Below are 25,102 nucleotides of genomic sequence, written 5' to 3' on the forward strand. Positions count from 1 at the left end.
ATTGTAACTATTCGCTCCTATGGCCTATTTATTGCCTACCTCCTCATGCCTTTTGCACACACTGTATATAGACTTTTTTTTCCTACTGTGTCATTGATTTGTTTATTGTTTACTCCATGTGTAACTCTGTGTTGTTGTCTGTGTCACACTGCTTTGCTTTATCTTGGCCAGGTCGCAGTTGCAAATGGGAACTTGTTCTCAACTGGACTACCTGGTTAAATAAAGGTGAAATAAAAAAATACATCTACTAAAAGACAAATCATCAACTGCAGCATATTGCTGTTTATGTGGGTTAACGCGCAACAGCAATAACCTTAGCCAATGGCGGCGGAGTGGGTCAGACAGCAGTAGGGCTCTGGGGTTGCCATGGAAACATCATCCCGCAGCCCATAATGCAGGACACTAGAAAGTGGATCAGTGAGTGACACGCACTGCTCTGAACCTCTACTCTTTTCATCTGACTACAGTTGAGCCTCAATCTCATCACAGTGTGTATCTTCAGCACTTAACTGATTCGGGACGAAGCAAATGAAGCACTGTGTGTCCAATGACCGTTGTTAAGTCATATCATGGGATCTTCTGCAAAGTCAATACAGGCATTTTAAAAACCTGGAATTTCTTATTAAAGAAAATTGAATGAACAGACTTCTTTCAAAGAACACATTTAGCATGTATTGTACAGTATTTAGACACCACCGCAGGGCAATAAAGTCAACTCCAATCAGTCTGCGCCTTTATGGTTCCAAGTCTAGGAAAAAATTATAGGAAAACATTCCAAGAAAACAGGCAACCCTCTCAGGAGCCAGACACAATCTTCATGACTTTTCTTAGAAAACATCAAGACCTCCCTGCACAATGCCAATAACAACGTTTTCTAGGAATTCCTACGAAGGTTTTGAAGAACAAGTCAGAAGGAGAGTCAACAGGGTGTTTATGTGCCGTACCCAACTACTAGTGAAAAGTAGGCGCGGCTGGCTGTTTAGCCTCACTATGTAGGACAGCTGATCCAAGAACAGTTTCTGCAGTTGTCAAGCGCAGAAATGAAATGACCAGAACATCATGCACTGTAAGTGTACTCACTGGAGATGCCATCCGACTCTATCTTGAAGCTGGCACTGTCATCCACGGCGACACTGTCGCCATCGGCGCCCACGCCCCGCCCCCGGGGGCCCATGGCTGAGTTGCGTCGGCGTTCGTGGATCTCGTCTGAGATCATCTCCAGGTTTCTCAGAGCTGTCTTGTACCCTTCTTTGGCCTGGCTCAGCTTGGCCTGCAACTCATCCACGTTCTTCTTTAGGTGCTACAGACAGACAGAAATGGAGTCATTGTTAGCATTAGCTTGGCATACACAGTTAAGTACACACACACACACACGCAAAGGCAGAAGATGAAACCATCATTGCCATAAATGGTTCAGACCTGAGATGACATGGCAATATGTTTAAGGTGAAAGTTTATTGACCTAGGTCACATTAGTAAAGATCTAACCACAGAGCAGAGTCCACAATAACAAGACAGTAAGACTCCTTAAATCTAAAAGACCTTTAAAAAGGCTGATAAAGGCAGGCAAATTACAGTGTAGTGTAGTGCACACATACCTCAAGCTGTAGGTAGTACTTTGCCTTCAACTCAAAGTAAGGTCTGTGGGAGGAAGGAGAAAGATTAGAGGCAATGACAACAACTCGGAATAGCTCTGTGCATATCACCAAGGCAACGGGGTGTGATATAGAGCCATCACATTAGATGAGCTGACTGTGGAGAAAGGATTAGACAGAGCTGAGGCAACACTGACAGGCTCAGTCCCAACACTCTAAAACGGACTATTTTCTCATCTCATCTTCATGACACTTAATTAGGTAAGAGGACTGGCTAGGTTTCAACCATACTGATTACACATATCAAGTACATGATCTGTGGTCATGACGGAAAGGAGACGAGGGAGATTTTTAAGGCTGTATGGATTCACAACAGCCTCAGTCTCTCAAGTTAAGGAAACATTAGAGCCCCTTACACTCCCTCCCCAAAACAGGCCTCCAGTCTATAGAGTTTTGTAAAAACCTGACAGCATGTACTAACCAGCACACCGCCGCATTGTCTCTCTTTGTGGTGCTCGGAATAAAAAAAGCCACTACTTCATCATCAAAGGTCGAAAATGACTCCCTCAACCCACAGGAGGTTGGTGGCACCTTAATTGGGGAGGACAGGCTCGTGTTAATGTCTGGAGCAGAATCAGTGGAATGGTATAAAATACATTAAAAGCATGGTGCCGTTCCATTAGTTTCTCTCCAGACATTATTATGAGCCGTCCTCCCCTCAACAGCCTCCACTGTTGCACATTTATATTCATTTGTTTTGTTCATTGACCTTTTTCAAGCTACTGAAAAATCTACGTCGCTAAAGATCAATGTCTTGGAAAAGGTCACTGTTGACAAATAAACATGGGTGTGTGAATGTGTGAGTCGCAGACCATTCGGTAATTGACGCAGTGGTCGTATCAGGTTCACTTTGACTTCTCAGTCTTTTAACTATGGTGCGGTTGAGTTTGGGTCGCAACACAGTCATATGGGACCCACTTGGACTTGTTGATGGTGCGTTTGAGTTTCTTCTCCAGCTGTTTCATGCGGCCCATGGCTGCCGTGTACTTGGCTGCCGTCTCCTTGTGCACCAGCTCACTCCGCGTCTTTGTATGCTCCGCCTCCATCACCTGCAACAGCCAATTAGAACTCAGTCTGGCAGCTACACAGAAATGTGACAACGTGACTTCCTAACTTGCGAAGCATCAATTTCCATCCACATTATGCCTTTAGCATTTGAATAGTAACATTCAGGTGTCAAATGTAGGTTTGACAGACAGTCATGTTGCACTAATGCAATTCGCAGCACCCCATTACCTCCTCCCCCTCCATGCAGTACGGTACTCACCCTCTGGGTGGCGTGGTTGAGCATCTCCTGCCAGGCTGAGTCAAACTGCCTGGTGTCCTCCTCCAGGAGCCTCTGCTCTGCCAGGGCGATGGTCTCTTTGGCCGCACGCAGCACCTCCGTGGCCCTCTGGAAGTCCTGGGTGGCTCTCTGGGCCTCCAGCTGAGCCTGGGCAATGGGTAGAGAGACAACATGTCAGATATGCACTGAGATCAGCCACAGAACCAGACCTTCACTGGGTCTCCTCCAGAATCATCTGCACAACAGATGGGATGAGACCCTACCAGACATACTTAATGACTGGGTCTCTAGCTGGGCCTGGGCAACTGGTAGCGTGACAGCCTGCCAGACGGGCACCTGAAGAGGCCGTGACACTCTGCCGCCAGCCAAGTTATCTGTCACCATGAAATATTATGCGGGCCATGTCTGGCCATAGGGGTTGAACCCCTGCCCCTACTGGCAGCTGGCCAATGCCCATACTAGGCCAAATCCTTGATCTGTACACCCCAAGAGAACTCTTTCCTCTTGCAGGAAATTAACGATGGGCTCTTCAGTCAAGAAATGACTATATCCAGTGTCTCTATATAACTACAATGTAAGCACTTCTCCTCATAAAATGCTGTTTTTAAAAACAAGAGACACACAAAACCTTCAGCTCAAACATTGACAGGAATAAACCAAATCAGCTGTTGAGTCAGCATGGAAAATAGCAACTAGGCGTAATAACAAACAAGGCCACCAAAGGTCCTTGTGACTGACGATGGAAACTCGCCAAACTGTCTTGTGGATAAGACGTTCCTAACATCAAAAGGACTAATTTCGGCGAAAACACAGAAAGGTCATGACGTATGGTTGTGTCTGTGTGTGTGTGGGTCTGTCTGTGTGTGTGGGTCTGTCTGTGTGTGGGGGTCTGTCTGTGAGTGGGTGGGTAACAAGGCTGCACCTCTTGTTTTCCTATTGGTATCTATTGGTTCTCTCAGTAACATCCAGATTTGTTTTAAAACATCCCTCCCTACCCACTCTGAATGTTCTGTTCTGAGGTCAACCAAAACATTGTAGACTGCTGCCAGAGAGAACATACAAGTATTACCCCTTTACTCTCTGTGCATATTTTAGCCCAAACGGGTCACTTAGTAACAGATAAACTCCAAAACAGTTCCCTCATCCGGCCTCTGTTACGATAAGGTACAGTACAAATCGGAAGCTTAGACTTCTTGTTTGTGTTGCCATAGCTGCAAAGCTAATCCTTTTCTTATTTATCCACTTTTCCTCTCTAATCTGTCAGTCATAGCAATTGACAGAAACCCCCTGTAGCTAGTGCTAATACCCTAAGCCCCTCTCTGCTCTGTGGGTACTAGTAAAGCATCAACTCAAGACTTTGCCCCAAACCCACCAATAGCGTGTCTAGGGAAGGTGATTTACTGTATCTGTGTGTGCACGAGTGTGTGTGTGTGTGCACGAGTGTGTGTGTGTGTGTGCACGAGTGTGTGTGTGTGCATGAGTGTGTGTGCACGAGTGTGTGTGCACGTGTGTGTGTGTGTGTGTGTGTGCACGAGTGTGTGTGTGTGCACGAGTGTGTGTGTGTGCATGAGTGTGTGTGCACGAGTGTGTGTGCACGAGTGTGCGTGCACGAGTGTGTGTGCACGAGTGTGTGTGTGTGTGTGCATGAGTGTGTGTGCACGAGTGTGTGTGCACGTGTGTGTGTGCACGTGTGTGCATTTCCTGTAGAGGTTAAATATCATTCCAATGTTTTACAGTAAGGAGGATAAAACATTACTGATCTGCCAAAAACGAAATCCCAACTGAACTATTGTTCAGTTAAAGTAGTCTGACTAGTTTGGGAGGAAATGAAGGTAGATATACACTGACTCCTTGGCTGCAAGCAACTTATGAATAAGTCACAGCAGAGAAAAATTCCAACAGGATCTCATGTGACTAGAGATTCCTCTGACCTAATTTAAGTGAGAAACACATTGAGTCACCCCAAAGAAAACAAACTTTAATGAAGTAATCATGACCTATGGAGCAGTATGTGGTATACCTCAAGACCCTACTACACAAGGATCTGCAAGCCAAGATATTCCATTTTTTTAGACAACAACATCTCATTACCTTCTATGGTAATTTGATTAGCCTTCCAAATGCCAACTCCGCACGAACTAAACAACCTCTGCCTTGTGGTGATCACACAACCCATTCACAGACCTTCTCATGACATGGATGGGCAGGTCGTGCACATAGAGTGTTGGGTCCAACCACATGCTAACCTATGTCTATCACTTCACTGTATGGACGAGTCATGAGTTTGAATGCCTGGGAATTAAACCGGGGCCTCTCTTTCACAAAATGGTTTGGCATGTTGTTCACAAGACTTACAACCTACGCATGCTCTCATTCAGACAACTCTCTCCCTCTTTCTCCCTCGCTCCGTAAGCACATTCAGTGATCTACTTTAAAATCACTCTGCATCATTGTTTCCCCACTAGCCCCAACAAGTAGACTCCATGCTGAGAAAACATGCCCCACTCCCAGGAACACCCTATGTGCATCCAGTGTTGTCCGCTTAGTCTGATGCAGAACGAATCACCTCTGGAGAAAGGACTTGTCACCAGATGATAACGTCCAATGGCTGACTCAGTTCATAGAAGTAATACTGCAGTGAAGCATAATACTGTACAGCACAATGTTCTTTGTGCATCTATCGCTGTCTTTAATTGACTTCAGCAGGAATCACTCCGAGATAGCAGGCTATTCATAAGGAAGGCAACAGGACTAGTCTACATTCGTAAAGTATTCCAAAAATGTTACGTTACTGCCTTATTCTAAAATGGATTAAATAGATTTTTCCCTCATCAATCTACACACAATACCCCCATGTTAAAGCAAAAAAAAAGTTTTTTAGAGATGTTTGCAAATTTATTTAAAATAAAAACAGAATTCAGTCCCTTTGCTATGAGACTTGAAATTGAGCTCAGGTACATCCTGTTTCCATTGATCATCCTTAAGATATTTCTACAACTTGATTGGAGTCCACCTGTGGTAAATTCCATTGATTGGAAATTATTTCAAAAGGCACACACCTGTCTATATGAGGTCCCACAGTTGACAGTGCATGTCAGAGCAAAAACCAAGCCATGAGGTCGAACAAATTGTCCGTAGAGCTCAGAGACAGGATTGTGTCCAGGCACTGATCTGGGGAAGGGTACCAAAACATGTCTGCAGCATTGAAGGTCCCCAAGAACACAGTGGCCTCCATCATTCTTAAATGGAAGATGTTTGGAACCACCAAAACTCTTCTTAGAGTGGCCGCACAGCCAAACTGAGCATTCGGGGGAGAAGGGCCTTGGTCAGGGAGGTGACCAAGAACTTGATGGTCACTCTGACATAGCTCTAGAGTTCCTCTGTGGAGATTGGAGAACCTTCCAGAAGGACAACCATCTCAGCAGCACTCCACCAAGGCCTTTATGGTACAGTGGCCAGACGGAAGCCACTCCTCAGTAAAAGGCACATGGCAGCCTGCTTGGGGTTTGCTAAAAGGCACCTAAAGACTCTCAGACCATGAGAAACAAGATTCTCTGGTCTGATGAAACCAACTCTTTGGACTGAATGCCAAGCGTCACATCTGGAGGAAACCTGGCACCATCCCTATGGTGAAGCATGGTGGTGGCAGCATTATGCTGTGGGGATGTTTTTCAGCGACAGGGACTGGAAGACCCGTCAGGATCGAGGGAAAGACAAATGGAGCAAAGTACAGAGAGATCCTTGATGAAAACCTGCTCCAGAGTGCTCAGGACCTCAGACTGGGGTGAAGGTTCACCTTCCAACAGGACAATGAACCTAAGCACACAGCCAAGACAACACAGGAGTGGTTTCGGAACAGGTCTCTGAATGTCCTTGAGTGGCCCAGCCAGAGCCCGGACATGAACCTGATCGAACATATCTGGAGAGACCTGAAATTAGCTGTGCAGCAACGCTCCCCATCCAACCTGACAGAGCTTGAGAGGATCTGCAGAGAAGAATGGGAGAAACTCCCCAAATATGTCCCCAAAGGTGCTTCAACAAAGTACTGAGTAAAGGGTCTGAATACTTATGTAAATGTGATATCAGTTTTTTATTTTTAATACATTTGCAAAATGTTCAGAAAATCTGTTTTTGCTTTGTCATTATCGGGTATTGTGTATAGATGGATGGGGGGGGATTTAATACATATTAGAATAAGGCTGTAACGTAACAAAATTTGGAAAAAGTTAAGGGATCTGAATACTTTTCAAATGCACTGTATAAATGTCACGACTTCTGCCGAAGTCGATGCCTCTCCTTGTTCGGGCGGTGTTCGGTGGTCGACGTCACCGGTCTTCCAGCCATCATTGATCCACGTTTCATTTTCCATTGGTTTTGTCTTGTTGTGTATTTAACCCTCTGTTTCCCCTTGTCAGAGATTGTTTATTGTTAGGCTCGTGGTTTATGGATTGGTGCGCGACGGGTTCTTATACCCACATTTATTTTTATTATGTACTTTGGTTTTGGAGTTTTTGTTTTACGTTATTAAACTACTCCATTATACCAAGTTTGATTCTCCTGCGCCTGACTTCCCTGCCACCTACACACACGGCATGACAATGAATATATAAGTACATGTATTAGTATTTAGTAGTGTTCTGTTCCTACTGTATACTGCAGATGAACAGAATTCCAACAGAGAGACTTCTCACAGCAGGCCTACTGCTGTACACCTGCTCCACTATAAATGATTGGCAACCCATCCCTTCTCCTTAATCCATCTCTCCTCTGCCTACTCCTCTCCCCATCACCAGTTCAGTCCTGCTGCCACCGTGATCCATCATTCTATTCTTTTCAGTTTACTCATCCCATCTTTACCCTTCATGTTCAGCTACACAGTGATGGTGTAAAAAAATAATAATAATAATTTTAAACTGTCCAGCCAACATCAAGACTAGGGCATAATTTCTCAGACACCTTTCAAAGCTGGGCCTCTCAGGAAACTCATAACCGGAGGGAAGAGGGAGAGATAGACGGATTATTAGGGAGGATGAGAGGTGGAGGGGAGAGGAGGCATTAGTCTATTTATTCAGCACATTCCATTGAATTGTTGTGTTGTTATTCACTGTCCTCTCCAAGGACTGTAAAGGACTGTGGTTTCAAACTTTCCACCAGGGTATATTTGGCCTCTATAAGGATGGTAATATGACATCAGCTCTGCATTTCCACTGCAGTTTCTGTCTATATAAATAGATCATAATGTCTACTACTTCTCTCCATCACACAGATACTTTATAGGTCCTTGTAACAGGGATTTCCAGGTGATCAAAAAGGAGAGCGGACATTGATCAAATCAATTACAAATCAATCCGGTTTATTACAAGTTGCACCAGGGAGACGCCTCCGGAATAGGAGCAGAGAAAATGTCTAACTATATGAATCACACAGCACCGAATGTTCTGTAAACACCAGGGGGCTTGTAGGAAGTCACAACATCGGATGCTACAGAATCACACAGTGTCACAGATCCATTATCAGTGTGTGCTCGAATCCTGTCTGGACTTTACACAACATTCAACACTTGGCAGACATTTGATACAGGTCAAAGGTAAGATCATCAGTACATAGTTACATCAGATAATGATAGAGTAACAGGCGCCAAACGGCTTCATTAAATATGGTACTTAAACATTCATGGTTAACTCCTTTTTCCCTTCCCCAAGGGAATGCTTCAGTCTGCATCTCCCCACAGATACAATCTACTGCAGCCCTCATCCTCCACATACAATCTACTGCAGCCCTCATCCTCCACATACAATCTACTGCAGCCCTCATCCTCCACATACAATCATGTTATTACATATCAATCCATATCCACAGTAACTCAAATACCCCAAAATAATTCATCAAATCATTTCCCATTACAGCCCTACTCGTATTTTAAATTAAACAAGCACCAACGCGTGCACACTCAACTGTAAGTAAAGTAGAACTTCACAATAAGACCACACTTTCTCTTTGTGCATAAGAAAATTGGATCCTGCTCTACACAGCCTTTAAATTATTCAGCGCTGGCGCTCTTCGGAGCCCTAACAGAGTATTAATTTGGTTAACCGGCACATGTTCAGATGAACATCTCGTTGCTACATATTCACACTTGCCTCCATGGCTGCACACATTTAAGAGAAGCTTTGAAATATAAAGCATTCCTATAATCTTCATGGCATACATTTGACAAGACGTGCCAAGACTTCAAAGACCAGAGAGTTTCAGCTAAACATTTCTCAGCAGACTATCAACACTGGAAAAGTATCAGCTGTCAAAGAGAACACAGCCACAGCTATGTTCCACGAGAAGTAACGGATTTAATCTCCTCAGTTAAGCAGGGCAATTCATCTTGGTGTAAAGGGAGTGAAATTGAGTGAAAAGGGCCTTTTCAATTGGAGGTTAATGATTTACAGTCAGATAGTAAACGTGCATCTCTGCAGTCAGTCACGCTTCGCTAGCCTTGGCCTTAATTGTGTCCCAATTGAGACTGTTCATTTTGCTGTGAGACACAAACTAATTGTGACTGGCCTAGATATGTCAGAGACCCACAGAGTTAATCCTGGAGAAGTAGTTAGACCGCACATGACTCAGGGAGAGCTCGTCTTCATCATGCTTCACGGTCTGATGCTACAACAACCTAGAAGCTGTACATCGATCAGGCCAGTCTGAATGTTACCTCTGAGGCAAAGTGAAGGAGCAACAGTGTTCAGACACAGACATGGAGATGCAAGCCACTTGTTCCAAGTGGTTGCCTAACCATTGCTTAACTTCAGTGTTCCAGTCCACGTCTAATGTGCTGAAGCACCACTTGTAATGAACAGCTGCCTCTTGGATTCCTCAGCACACTCATACGATGTTCCATGGCTGCAGGCATGGACAGCAAGCGTTGACACCCAGGACCGCTGCCTGAAATGCCAGATGGACTGGTCCATTTTTAGCACAGTGAGCCTGTCTAACTTGGGTTTTTAGCGCAATATGATAATTATCTGGCTAATAATAGGGAAAGAAATGGGCTGGTGTGGGGGCCTTGAGAAAATAAATGGGCCAATTTCAGGTTCCAGTCTGCCCCTTCTGAGAGAGACACACGCACGCGCACGAGCACACACACAGCTGTATTGAGTCATTGTCAAGCTGCGATGCCATTATTAAAGCAACTCCAGTCCTGCTTACTGAAGCAGTGATGTAACCAGGGCTGACCAGCATCAACATGCACCACAGGCTGGACACCACAGGACAGGCTGGCCGCACACTTCCCAGGAGGACAGAGCATGGCTCCAGCACACGGCCACAACCTTGTCTCTGCTCCCCCTCGCCATCCTTCCCTCCATCACATTCTAGCCCCCATGTCTAGAGGTCGAACAATTATTTTTTTAAACTTTATTTCACCTTTATTTAACCAGGTAGGCTAGTTGAGAACAAGTTCTCATTTACAACTGTGACCTGGCCAAGATAAAGCACAGCAGTTCGATACATACAACAACACAGAGTTACACATGGAATAAACAAACATATAGTCAATAATACAGTAGAACAAAGAAACGTCTATATACAGTGAGTGCAATAAATAGGCCATGGTGGCGAAGTAATTACAATATAAAAATTAAACACTGGAATGGCAGATGTGCAGAAGATGAATGTGCAAGTAGAGATACTGGGGTGCAAAGGAGCAAGATAAATAAATAAATACAGTATGGGGATGAGGTAGTTGGATGGGCTGTTTACAGATGGGCTATGTACAGGTGCAGTGATCTGTGAGCTGCTCTGTCTCCAGCTTCAGTGATTTTTGCAGTTTGTTCCAGTCATTGGCAGCAGAGAACTGGAAGGAAAGGCGGCCAAAGGAGGTGTTGGCTTTGGGGGTGACCAGTGAGATATACCTGCTGGAGCGCGTGCTACGGGTGGGTGCTGCTATGGTGACCAGTGAGCTGAGATAAGGCGGGGCTTTACCTAGCACAGACTTGTAGATGACCTGGAGCCAATGGGTTTGGTGACAAGTATGAAGCGAGAGCCAGCAAACGAGAGCATACAGGTCGCAGTGGTGGGTAGAATATGGGGCTTTGGTGACAAAATGGATGGCACTGTGATAGACTGCATCCAATTTGTTGAGTAGAGTGTTGGAGGCTATTTTATAGATGACATCGCCTAAGTCGAGGATCGGTAGGATGGTCAATTTCACGAACGTATGTTTAGCAGCATGAGTGAAGAATGCTTTGTTGCGAAATAGGAAGCCGATTCTAGATTTAATTTTGGATTGGAGATGCTTAATGTGAGTCTGGAAGGAGAGTTTACAGTCTAGCCAGACACCTAGGTATTTGTAGTTGTCTACATATTCTAAGTCAGAACCATCCAGAGTAGCGATGGCATGGCCTCGGCATGGCCGATTAATTAGGGCCGATTTCAAGTTTTCATAACAATCGGTAATCTGCATTTTTGGACACATTGCACTCCACGAGGAGACTGCGTGGCAGGCTGACCACCTGTTACGCGAGTGCAGCAAGGAGCCAAGGTAAGTTGCTAGCTAGCATTAAACTTATCTTATAAAAAACAATCAATCTTAACATAATCACTAGTTAACTACGCATGGTTGATGATATTACTAGTTTAACTAGTTTGTCCTGCGTGGCAAATAATCAATGTGGTGCCTGTTAATTTATCATCGAATCACAGCCTACTTCACCAAACGGGTGATGATTGATTTAACAAGCACATTCGCGAAAAAAGCACTGTTGTTGCACAATTGTACCGAACCATAAACATCAATGCCTTTCTTAAAATTAATCCACAAGTATATTTTTTTAAACCTGCATATTTAGTTAAAAGAAATTCATGTTAGCAAGCAATATTAACTTGTGTCACTTCTCTTGCGTTCTGTGCAAGCAGAGTCAGGGTATATGCAGCAGTTTGGGCAGCCTGCCTCGTTGCGAACTGTGTGAAGACCATTTCTTCCATACAAAAACCATAATTAATTTGCCAGAATTGTACATAATTATGACATAACATTGAATGTTGTAAAATTTAACAGCAATATTTAGACTTGGGATACCACCCGTTCAATAAAATAAGGAACGGTCCCGTATTTCACTGAAAGAATAAACGTTTTGTTTTCGAAATTATATATTTTTTTATATTATAAATTAATTTGACCATATTAATGACCTAAGGCTCGTATTTCTGTGTGTTTTATTATATTAGAATTAAGTCTATGATTTGATATTTGATAGAGCAGTCTGACTGAGCGGTGGTAGGCAGCAGCAGGTTCGTAAGCATTCATTCAAACAGCACTTTCCTGCGTTTGCCAGCAGCTCTTCCCAATGCTTGAAGCACCGCCCTGTTTATGACTTCAAGCCTATCAACTCCCGAGATGAGGCTGGCAATACCATAGTGCCTATAAGAACATCCAATAGTCAAAGGTATATGAAATACAAATGGTATAGAGAGAAATAATCCTATAATTCCTATAATAACTACAACCTAAAACGTTTTACCTGGGCATATTGAGGACTCATGTTAAAAGGAATCACCAGCTTTCATATGTTCTCATGTTCTGAGCAAGGAACTTAAAAGTTAGCTTTTTTACATGGCACATATTTTAAAAAATTCTCCCACACTGTGTTTTTGCGTTATTTAAAACAAATTGAACATGTTTCATTATTTATTTGAGACTAAATAGATTTTTATTTATGTATTATATTAAGTTAAAACAAAAGTGTTCATTCAGTATTGAATGATATGAATATGATATGAACCATCAGATCCTCCTCTCCACCCTCTCCGAGTTGGGCATCTCCGGCGCGGCCCACGCTTGGATTGCGTCCTACCTGACAGGTCGCTCCTACCAGGTGGCGTGGCGAGAATCCGTCTCCACACCACGTGCTCTCACCACTGGTGTCCCCCAGGGCTCTGTTCTAGGCCCTCTCCTAATCTCGCTATACACCAAGTCACTTGGCTCTGTCATAACCTCACATGGTCTCTCCTATCATTGCTATGCAGATGACACACAATTAATCTTCTCCTTTCCCCCTTCTGATGACCAGGTGGCGAATCGCATCTCTGCATGTCTGGCAGACATATCAGTGTGGATGACGGATCACCACCTCAAGCTGAACCTCGGCAAGACGGAGCTGCTCTTCCTCCCGGGGAAGGACTGCCCGTTCCATGATCTCGCCATCACGGTTGACAACTCCATTGTGTCCTCCTCCCAGAGCGCTAAGAACCTTGGCGTGATCCTGGACAACACCCTGTCGTTCTCAACTAACATCAAGGCGGTGGCCCGTTCCTGTAGGTTCATGCTCTACAACATCCGCAGAGTACGACCCTGCCTCACACAGGAAGCGGCGCAGGTCCTAATCCAGGCACTTGTCATCTCCCGTCTGGATTACTGCAACTCGCTGTTGGCTGGGCTCCCTGCCTGTGCCATTAAACCCCTACAACTCATCCAGAACGCCGCAGCCCGTCTGGTGTTCAACCTTCCCAAGTTCTCTCACGTCACCCCGCTCCTCCGCTCTCTCCACTGGCTTCCAGTTGAAGCTCGCATCCGCTACAAGACCATGGTGCTTGCCTACGGAGCTGTGAGGGAACGGCACCTCAGTACCTCCAGGCTCTGATCAGGCCCTACACCCAAACAAGGGCACTGCGTTCATCCACCTCTGGCCTGCTCGCCTCCCTACCACTGAGGAAGTACAGTTCCCGCTCAGCCCAGTCAAAACTGTTCGCTGCTCTGGCCCCCCAATGGTGGAACAAACTCCCTCACGACGCCAGGACAGCGGAGTCAATCACCACCTTCCGGAGACACCTGAAACCCCACCTCTTTAAGGAATCCCTCTCACCCCCCCCTTAAAAGATTTAGATGCACTACTGTTCCACTGGATGTCATAAGGTGAATGCACCAATTTGTAAGTCGCTCTGGATAAGAGCGTCTGCTAAATGACTTAAATGTAAATGTAAAATGTAGTATTGTTGTAATTGTGATTATTACAAATATATACACTGCTCAAAAAAATAAAGGGAACAATTAAACAACACAATGTAACTCCAAGTCAATCACACTTCTGTGAAATCAAACTGTCCACTTAGGAAGCAACACTGATTGACAATACATTTCACATGCTGTTGTGCAAATGGAATAGACAACAGGTGGGAATTATAGGCAATTAGCAAGACTCCCCCAATAAAGGAGTGGTTCTGCAGGTGGTGACCGCAGACCACTTCTCAGTTCCTATGCTTCCTGGCTGATGTTTTGGTCACTTTTGAATGCTGGCGGTGCTTTCACTCTAGTGGTAGCATGAGACGGAGTCTACAACCCACACAAGTGGCTCAGGTAGTGCAGCTCTTCCAGGATGGAACATCAATGCGAGCTGTGGCAAGAAGGTTTGCTGTGTCTGTCAGCGTAGTGTCCAGAGCATGGAGGCGCTACCAGGAGACAGGCCAGTACATCAGGAGACGTGGAGGAGGCCGTAGGAGGGCAACAACCCAGGTCACAAATGTGCATGTGTCTGCTCAAACGGTCAGAAACAGACTCCATTAGGGTGGTATGAGGGCCCGACGTCCACAGGTGGGGGTTGTGCTTACAGCCCAACATCGTGCAGGACGTTTGGCATTTGCCAGAGAACACCAAGATTGGCAAATTCGCCACTGGCGCCCTGTGCTCTTCACAGATGAAAGCAGGTTCACACTGAGCACATGTGACAGACGTGACAGTCTGGAGACGCCGTGGAGAACGTTCTGCTGCCTGCAACATCCTCCAGCATGACTGGTTTGGCGGTGGGTCAGTCATGGTGTGGGGTGGCATTTCTTTGGGGGGGACGCTCAGCCCTCCATGTGCTCGCCAGAGGTAGCCTGACTGCCATTAGGTACCGAGAGGAGATCATCAGACCCCTTGTGAGACCATATGCTGGTGCGGTTGGCCCTGGGTTCCTCCTAATGCAATACAATGCTAGACCTCATGTGGCTGGAGTGTGTCAGCAGTTCCTGCAAGAGGAAGGCATTGATGCTATGGACTGGTCCGCCCATTCACCAGACCTGAATCCAATCGAGCACATCTGGGACATCATGTCTCGCTCCATCCACCAACGCCACGTTGCACCACAGACTGTCCAGGAGTTGGCGGATGCTTTAGTCCAGGTCTGGGAGGAGATCCCTCAGGAGACCATCCACCACCTCATCAGGAGCATGCCCAGGCATTGTAGGGAGGTCATAAAGGCACGTGGAGGCCACACACACTACTGAGCCTCATTTTGACTTGTTTTAAGGACATTACATCAAAGTTGGATCAGCCTGTAGTGTGGTTTTCCACTTTAATTTTGAGTGTGACTCCAAATCCAGACCTCCATGGGTTGATAAATTTGATTTCCATTGATAATTTTTGTGTGATTTTGTTGTCAGCACATTAAACTATGTAAAGAAAAAAGTATTTAATAAGAATATTTCATTCATTCAGATCTAGGATGTGTTATTTTAGTGTTCCCTTTATTTTTTTGAGCAGTGTATATAAAAATCCGCCGATTAATCGGCATCGGCTTTTTATGGTCCGCAAATAATCTGTATCGGTATCGGCATTGAAAAATCATAATTGGTCGACCTCTACCCATGACCCTCATCCACTCTGTGCTATAAGCCTGCCAAAACCTCTCTCCACAGGGGAGAAAAAGACAGAGAAAGAGACAGGCCACAGATGGTCTCTTGACTTTTCAGGATTACAAAATGACACTAACCGTCTTAACCCAATCTCCATACCCTCAGGGATATACTAGCTGTTCTGTAATACATGGAACTGAGTTACTGTGGTGGTGAAGGAGACTGTCTGGCACAAGGTTCTCTATTCTACCAGAGCCAGTATCTTTCCAGGGCAAGACATGACAACATTCTTCTTGCACTGCAAGAATGCATGTTGGGATTGTAATAAAATGCAATGATTACAGTATGACAAAAACTCAAGACCATATCAATTCCTACAAACTCTCTCCCAGTCCTTTTTCTTTATCCCAGACACTACGGTGACAGGTTGATGTATTAGAGCCCCCAGCCTCTGACAAAGATGTGCAGGGACCTATAGAGTCTCTATTGTAGCTGTGATCCATCTGCCCTTGACTCAGAGCCAGAGAACAATCCCATACATCAGCTAGAGACAGCTGTCTCCCCCAGTCTGAATCTATTCCAGCTGTTTCAAATCCAACCAATCTACTGGATGATCTCCTCCAGGCCTGAAGTATTTTCATTGCTTTCTGCCCCCAGCCATAAACCACTAAGCCCCACATCTGTTCAATCTACGGCCATCACGGAGGTCAGTTCATAACTAATCTCACAGACATATCCACAGTCGGTCTCCTCTGTTCTGGACCTCAGGCATCTCTCCTCCTCTCTCTCATTATCCGTCTCACCTTCGTTCTTCCCAACTGTAGACAAACTGTGGTTAGATAACTGAGGCAGCCAGTGGCTGAAACGATCTCGACTGTGCACTGTGTGGTAATAATCACTGTCGGTAACGGGCCGTGCAGGAGCGAGAGATAGGGAGGGGGGCGAGATAGAGGGGGGAGGTAGACTGTGCCCAAACCTTGCACCAGCCACAACACATCACCATCACCATTCTCCTCCTCTCTATTGTTCCACCTTTCCTCCTACTAGCTGCACCTACTCTCTAGACAAAATGGGGCAGCCGAGGGGGAAGGGCAATAGGACTTCAATGTTTAATGCTAACCAGGGTTGGGGTCAATTCCGTTTCAATTCCAGTTAGATCAGAAAGTAAACCAAATTCCAATCCCAATTCTAAATTTTGACTGGTCTACTTTTTGTCAATTCACACTCTTAAAAGCTGAGGTTAACGAGAAGGAAACGATACATATTTCATGAGGTATAAGAAAAGCACTTTTCATCATTTTACACTGCCGGTGACTGCAGCAATCGAGGCACTCTGATTCGGCACTTTAAAAATGGGAGCTGTCAAAGAAAGTGCAGGGTACCCAAGCTTTCTGGCCGAGTCAAGCTGTCTCTGATCCACTTACAAGCGCAGTCAACCATTAACTTGTGACTAGAGTTCGACCGATTATGATTTTTTCAACGCCGATACCGATTAATCGGCCAATTTTTTTTTTTTTTTTGTAATAATGATAATTACAACAATACTGAATGAACACTTATTTTAACTTATTATAATACATCAATTAAAATCAATTTAGCCTCAAATAAATAATGAAACATGTTCAATTTGGTTTAAATAATGCAAAAACAAAGTGTTGGAGAAGAAAGTAAAAGTGCAATATGTGTCATGTAAGAAAGCTAACGTTTAAGTTCCTTGCTCAGAACATGAGAACATATGAAAGCTGGTGTTTCCTTTTAACATGAGACTTCAATATTCCCAGGTAAGAAGTTTTCGGTTGTAGTTATTATAGGAATTATAGGACTATTTATACCATTTGTATTTCATTAACCTTTGACTATTGGATGTTCTTATAGGCACTTTAGTATTGCCAGTGTAACAGTATAGCTTCCGTCCCTCTCCTCGCTCCTACCTGGGCTCAAACCAGGAACACAACGACAACAGCCACCCTCGAAGCAGCGTTACCCATGCAGAGCAACGGGAACAACCACTCCAAGTCTCAGAGCGAGTGACGTTTGAGACGCTATTAGCGCGCACCCCGCTAATTAGCTAGCCATTTCACATCGGTTACACCAGCCTAATCTCGGGAGTTGATAGGCTTGAAGTCATAAACAGCTGCTGGCAAACGCACAAAAGTGCTGTTTGAATGAATGCTTACGAGCCTGCCTACCATCGCTCAGTCAGACTGCTCTATCAAATCATAGACTTAGTTATAACATGACACAGAAATACGAGCCTTAGGTCATTAATATGGTCGAATCCGGAAACTATCATCTCGAAAATAAGACGTTTATTTTTTCAGTGAAATACGGAACCGTTCCGTATTTTATCTAACGGATGGCATCCAGTCTAAATATTCCTGTTACATTGCACAACCTTCAATGTTATGTCATAATTACGTAAAATTCTGGCAAATTAGGCAGCCCAAACTGTTGCATATACACTGACTGTGCGTGCAATGAACGCAAGAGAAGTGACACAATTTCACCTGGTTAATATTGCCTGCTAACCTGGATTTCTTTTAGCTAAATATGCAGGTTTAAAAATACATACTTCTGTGTATTGATTTTAAGAAAGGCATTGATGTTTATGGTTAGGTACACATTGGAGCAATGATACGCACCATTCAATGCTAGCTAGCAACTTACCTTGGCTTACTGCATTCGCGTAACAGGCAGTCTCCTCGTGGAGTGCAATGTAATCAGGTGGTTAGTGCGTTGGACTAGTTAATAACTGTAAGGTTGCAAGATTGAATCCCCCGAGCTGACAAGGTAAAAATCTGTCGTTCTGCCCCTGAACGAGGCAGTTAACCCACTGTTCCTAGGCCGTCATTGAAAGTAAGAATGTGTTCTTAACTGACCTGCCTAGTTAAATAAAGGTGTAAAAGAAATGGCCAAATCGTTGTCCAAAAAAAACGATTTCCGATTGTTATGAAAACTTGAAATCGGCCCTAATTAATCGGATATTCCGATTAATCGGTCGACCTTTACTTGTGACACCTACTACCTCAGGATATACTAGCAAGACTTCTCAACATCTAAGGTATGTGACCATCTATTGTTTTGTTATGCAAAATAGTTAAGGTCAAGAGCATTTTTCCACAGCGCTGCCACTCCCTGTGTACCTTATCATTAATCTTCTAAAGCAAATGATAATGTATTGTTCATGTAGGCTACTTCAACAAAACAGAGAGATAGAGAATTTCCACCCCTCTGGGCAAACCATGATTCAAGTTCAACATTGTGTACATGCTCACCCACTGAAGGAGAATGGAGAGACGGAGGTGGAGATACATTTCAATAGAAGAGGAGGAAGACAGAGGAAGATAGAGTATAGAGGAATCGGAAGATGGGCAAAGAGAGGAAGAGTGTTTGTGTTGCATAATTGATTCAGTACTGCTGTGTTAAGAAGGGCTCTGCTCCAGTCACCACTGTGAGGTTGATTCACTCAACCATGTTAGAGAGGCAGGCATTTACCGCACCACTAACCAATTTCAACCTCAACCGCTTTGTAATGCTCCCAACCACACCATAGATCGATGAGACCTGTGATGTGTGATGTGTGTGTGTGTGTGTGTGTGTGTGTGTGTGTGTGAGACCAGTGCCCTAGAGTCGCCCTATGCAGTCAGGTCCCACTGACTTCTTGTTGCAGAGCTCAGCATAGAATGACAGACAAGTGAGCCCTGCAGTTGTTCATAATTAAGATACCTGCCAACCTAGTCTGGAAATAAGAGCCACAGAGTTAAGTCTCAATCCCTCAAGTATGTGCCAAACTCTTATTGAACCCCTGAACACATCATGGCTTCATACCATTGCTTTCAGTGAAATAACTGGGCCAGTAGATGCAGGGGCGCAACTTTGGTTTTAGAAGTGAGGGGGACATAACCTGGGCATCTAAAGCTAATTTTATGCATTTCTACTAGGGCTGTCACCAACAAAAAATCTTGGTCAACGAAGATTAGTCTTTTCTTTCGACCAATGAAATTTTAAAACGTGCATTTTTCTATATATACACACACCCTATGTGTTTTAATAAAATCAACTACAGTTGAAGTCTTAAGTTTACATACACCTTAGCCAAATACATTTAAACTCAGTTTTTCACAATTCCTGACATTTAATCCTAGTAAAAATTCCCTGTTTTAGGTCAGTTAGGATTACCACTTTATTTTAGCAATGTGAAATGTCAGAATAATAATAGAGAGAATGATTTATTTCAGCTTTTATTTCTTTCATCACATTCCCAGTGGGTCAGACGTTTACATACACTCAATTAGTATTTGGTAGCATTGCCTTTAAATTGTGTAATTTGGGTCAAAAGTTTTGAGTAGCCTTTCACAAGCTTCCCACAATAAGTGTGGTGGAAATTGGCCCATTTCTCCTGACAGAGCTGGTGTAACTGAGTCAGGTTTGTAGGCCTTCTTGCTCGCACACGCTTTTTCAGTTCTGTCCACAAATTCTCTATCGGATTGAGGTCAGGGCATTGTGATGGCCACTCCAATACTTTGACTTAGTTGTCCTTAAGCTATATTGTCACAACTTTGGAAGTATGCTTGGGGTCATTGTCCATTTGCGACCAAGCTTTAACTGATGTCTTGAGATGTAGCTTCAATATATACACATATGTTTCCCTCCACATGATGCCATCTATTCTGTGAAGTGCACCAGTCCCTCCTGCAGCAATGCAACCCTGATGATGCTGCCACCCCCGTGCTTCACGGTTGGGATGGTGTTCTTCGGCTTGCAAGCCACCTCCTTTTTCTTCCTAACATAACGATGGTCATTATGGCCAAACAGTTCTATTTTTGTTTCATCAGACCAGAGGACATTTCTCCAAAAAGTACGATCTTTGTCACCATGTGCAGTTGCAAACCGCAGTCTGGCTTTTTTATGGCAGTTTTGGAGCAGTGGGTATGTCCTTGCTGAGCGGCCTTTCAGGTTATGTCGATATAGGACTTGTTTTATTGTGGATACAGATACTTTTGTACCTGTTTCCTCCAGCATCTTCACAAGGTCCTTTGCTGTTGTTCTTTTTCCAAGATGGCGTAGCAGTCGGACGTGTGTTTTGTCTTGTCCCGTCCTGTCTGGTGTAAATATAGTGTAAATATAGTTTTCCTCGTTTTTTTTTTTTCTGTATATATTTCGTACATATTTTAATCTCACTTTCCAACTACAGGCTGAATATACTCTCCTGCAACCCGCATCACCCAATGTGGTACGGATCTGCTTTTTCTATACTTTAGAACCGGAACCCTCATCAGAAGCTAGCCAGCTAACTAACTACTAGCTAGTATCTAGCCACTGCTAGCGGTCTTCAAAGCTAACTAGGACACCAGCGCGACATCAACCCAGAGCATATCAGACTGCTTTTTCTCTACCACATCTCCGGATTCCTACCGCAAGCTCTGAACCTTTACACCGGATCATCGCAACTAGCTAGCTGCAATCCGAGTGGCTACTCCTGGCTAACGTCTCTGTCCCAGAGCAAGCACCAGTTAGCCTTGAGCTAGCCTCGAGCTAAGCCCATCTCCCGACTAGCCGAAGAGGTCCAACAATACCTATTTTGCCAATTGGCCTGGACCCTCTACTGCCGACACGGAGCCCCGCCGATCCATCACGACTGGTCCGCCGACATAATCGTCCGAGGTGGTTTCAACAGGCTTTTCCGCTGCGACATCGCCAAAGATCCATCTGCTGGCCAAGGCCCGAGCTTTCTGAATCGCTGTGTCTCCAGCTCACCTAGCGTACTAGAGCACCTGTAGCATACTCCTGGGCTACAATTACCCGGGCCCACGACCGGTCTGTCGATGTCACCGCATGAAGAGGAATAAACAGACTCACCCCATCGCGACGTCCCCCAAAGGTTAACTCTCTAGCCCTCGCTATCTCCCTGCTTGCTAATACGGCCTGCTAACGGCTAGCTTGTCAAGCTCCGGTCCGCTAACTGCTACCTTGTCTAGCCCGGGCCTACGAACTGTTAGCTTGTTAGCACAGGCCTGCTAACCGTCTGAACCACCGCGTCCCAATCACTCTCTGACCCCATTTACTTTCTATCACTTTTTGATTTTTAATTTGTTTATACCTTCCGGAAACCTGCCTCACCCAATGAGATACGGAATCGCTATTACTTTTAATTTTAATTTAATTTTTATGACACACTCAAGAACCTCCAGACGCTAACCAGCTAACTAGCTACAAGCTATTTAGTCATTGTTAGTTTTTTAAAAACCTGGATAACACTCGCCAGCCCAGCTTCCCTGCCCATCCACCGCTGCCCCCTGGACACTGATCTCTTGGCTACATAGCTGACGCACGCTGGACTGTCCATTAATCACGGTACTCCATTCTGCTTGTTTGTTTTACCTGTCGGCCCCGTTGCCTAGTCAACGCCATTTTACCTGCTGTTTGTTGTGCTAGCGGATTAGCCTCGCCTACTGTTTTTAGCTAGCTTTCCAAATTCAACACCTGTGATTACTGTATGCCTCGCTGTATGTCTCTCTCAGATGTCAATATGCCTTGAATACTGTTGTTCAGGTTAGTTATCATTGTTTTAGTTCACAATGGAGCCCCTAGATCCACTCTGCATACCCCTGTTACCTCCTTTGTCCCACCTCCCACACATGCGGTGACCTCACCCATTACAACCAGCATGTCCAGAGATACAACCTCTCTCATCATCACCCAGTGCCTGGGCTTACCTCCGCTGTACCCGCACCCCACCATACCCCTGTCTGCGCATTATGCCCTGAATATATTCTACCATGCCCAGAAACCTGCTCCTCTTATCCTCTGCCCCCAACGCTCTAGGCGACCAGTTTTGATAGCCTTTAGCCACACCCTCATACTACTCCTTCTCTGTTCCGCGGGTGATGTGGAGGTAAACCCAGGCCCTGCATGTCCCCAGGTACCCTCATTTGTTGACTTCTGTGATCGAAAAAGCCTTGGTTTTATGCATGTCAACATCAAAAGCCTCCTCCCTAAGTTTGTTTTACTCACTGCTTTAGCACACTCTGCTAACCCTGATGTCCTTGCCGTGTCTGAATCCTGGCTCAGGAAGGCCACCAAAAATTCAGAGATTTCCATACCCAACTATAACATCTTCCGTCAAGATAGAACTGCCAAAGGGGGCGGAGTTGCAGTCTACTGCAGAGATAGCCTGCAAAGTAATGTCATACTTTCCAGGTCCATACCCAAACAGTTCGAACTACTAATTTTGAAAATGACTCTCTCCAGAAATAAGTCTCTCACTGTTGCCGCCTGCTACCGACCACCCTCAGCTCCCAGCTGTGCCCTGGACACCATTTGTGAATTGATCGCCCCCCATCTAGCTTCAGAGTTTGTTCTGTTAGGTGACCTAAACTGGGATATGCTTAACACCCAGGCAGTCCTACAATGTAAGCTAGATGCCCTCAATCTCACTCAAATCATCAAGGAACCCACCAGGTACAACCCTAACTCTGTAAACAAGGGCACCCTCATAGACGTCATCCTGACCAACTGGCCCTCCAAATACACCTCCGCTGTCTTCAACCAGGATCTCAGCGATCACTGCCTCATTGCCTGTATCCGCCACGGAGCCGCAGTCAAACGACCACCCCTCATCACTGTCAAACGCTCCCTAAAACACTTCTGTGAGCAGGCCTTTCTAATCGACATGGCCCGGGTATCCTGGAAGGACATTGACCTCATCCTGTCAGTTGAGGATGCCTGGTCATTCTTTAAAAGTAACTTCCTCACCATTTTAGATAAGCATGCTCCGTTCAAAAAATGCCAAGTCAACAAACAGGTCACTGACCATCTCGAATCCCACCGTACCTTCTCCGCTGTGCAATCTGGCCGGTCACGGGTGCACCTCAGCCACACTCAAGGTACTAAACGATATCATAACCGCCATCGATAAAAGACAGTACTGTGCAGCCGTCTTCATCGACCTCGCCAAGGCTTTCGATTCTTATCGGCAGACTCAATAGCCTCGGGTTTTCGGATGACTGCCTTGCCTGGTTCACCAATTACTTTGCAGACAGAGTTCAGTGTGTCAAATCGGAGGGCATGCTGTCCGGTCCTCTGGCAGTCTCTATGGGGGTGCCACAGGGTTCAATTCTCGGGCCGACTCTTTTCTCTGTATATATCAATGATGTTGCTCTTGCTGCGGGCGATTCCCTGATCCACCTCTACGCAGACGACACCATTCTATATACTTTCGGCCCGTCATTGGACACTGTGCTATCTAACCTCCAAACGAGCTTCAATGCCATACAGCACTCCTTCCGTGGCCTCCAACTGCTCTTAAACGCGAGTAAAACCAAATGCATGCTTTTCAACCGATCGCTGCCTGCACCCGCATGCCCGACTAGCATCACCACCCTGGATGGTTCCGACCTTGAATATGTGGACATCTATAAGTACCTAGGTGTCTGGCTAGACTGCAAACTCTCCTTTCAGACTCACATCAAACATCTCCAATCGAAAATCAAATCAAGAGTCAGCTTTCTATTCCGCAACAAAGCCTCCTTCACTCACGCCGCCAAGCTTACCCTAGTAAAACTGACTATCCTACCGATCCTCGACTTCGGCGATGTCATCTACAAAATGGCTTCCAACACTCTACTCAGCAAACTGGATGCAGTCTATCACAGTGCCATCCGTTTTGTCACCAAAGCACCTTATACCACCCACCACTGCGACTTGTATGCTCTAGTCGGCTGGCCCTCGCTACATATTCGTCGCCAGACCCACTGGCTCCAGGTCATCTGCAAGTCCATGCTAGGTAAAGCTCCGTCTTATCTCAGTTCACTGGTCACGATGGCAACACCCATCCGTAGCACGCGCTCCAGCAGGTGTATCTCACTGATCATCCCTAAAGCCAACACCTCATTTGGCCGCCTTTCGTTCCAGTTCTCTGCTGCCTGTGACTGGAACGAACTGCAAAAATCGCTGAAGTTGGAGACTTTTATCTCCCTCACCAACTTCAAACATCAGCTATCCGAGCAGCTAACCGATCGCTGCAGCTGTACATAGTCTATTGGTAAATAGCCCACCCATTTTCACCTACCTCATTCCCATACTGTTTTTATACTGTTTTTTATTTATTTACTTTTCTGCTCTTTTGCACACCAATATCTCTACCTGTACATGACCATCTGATCATTTATCACTCCAGTGTTAATCTGCAAAATTGTATTATTCGCCTACCTCCTCATGCCTTTTGCACACATTGTATATAGACTGCCCATTTTTTTCTACTGTGTTATTGACTTGTTAATTGTTTACTCCATGTGTAACTCTGTGTTGTCTGTTCACACTGCTATGCTTTATCTTGGCCAGGTCGCAGTTGCAAATGAGAACGTGTTCTCAACTAGCCTACCTGGTTAAATAAAGGTGAAATAAAAAATTTAAAAAATAAAAAGATTTATTTGCACTTTTCGCACCAAAGTACATTCATCTCTAGGCAACACAACGCGTCTCCTTCCTGAGCGGTATGACGGCTGCGTGGTCCCATGGTGTTTATACTTGCATACTATTGTTAGTACAGATGAAAATGGTACCT

At 45.0% G+C, this 25,102-nt stretch overlaps 1 protein-coding gene across 1 annotated transcript in view; it reads right to left on the bottom strand.

Annotated features, from left to right (window-relative positions):
• The window catches only part of LOC115141033 (SH3 domain-binding protein 5-like), a 39,641-nt gene that overhangs the window by 4,664 nt on the left and 9,875 nt on the right, over positions 1 to 25,102 (bottom strand). Inside the window, exons 4-7 of the mRNA XM_029679609.2 lie at positions 2,923 to 3,087; positions 2,574 to 2,704; positions 1,599 to 1,641; positions 1,081 to 1,300 (exon numbers count right to left, since the gene is read on the bottom strand). Of these exons, the coding sequence (XP_029535469.2) occupies positions 1,081 to 1,300; positions 1,599 to 1,641; positions 2,574 to 2,704; positions 2,923 to 3,087 (559 nt within the window). The remainder of the gene's footprint in view (positions 1 to 1,080; positions 1,301 to 1,598; positions 1,642 to 2,573; positions 2,705 to 2,922; positions 3,088 to 25,102) is intronic.

This window comes from Oncorhynchus nerka, linkage group LG14 (assembly GCF_034236695.1).
Source record: "Oncorhynchus nerka isolate Pitt River linkage group LG14, Oner_Uvic_2.0, whole genome shotgun sequence".
Lineage (NCBI taxonomy): Eukaryota > Metazoa > Chordata > Actinopteri > Salmoniformes > Salmonidae > Oncorhynchus > Oncorhynchus nerka.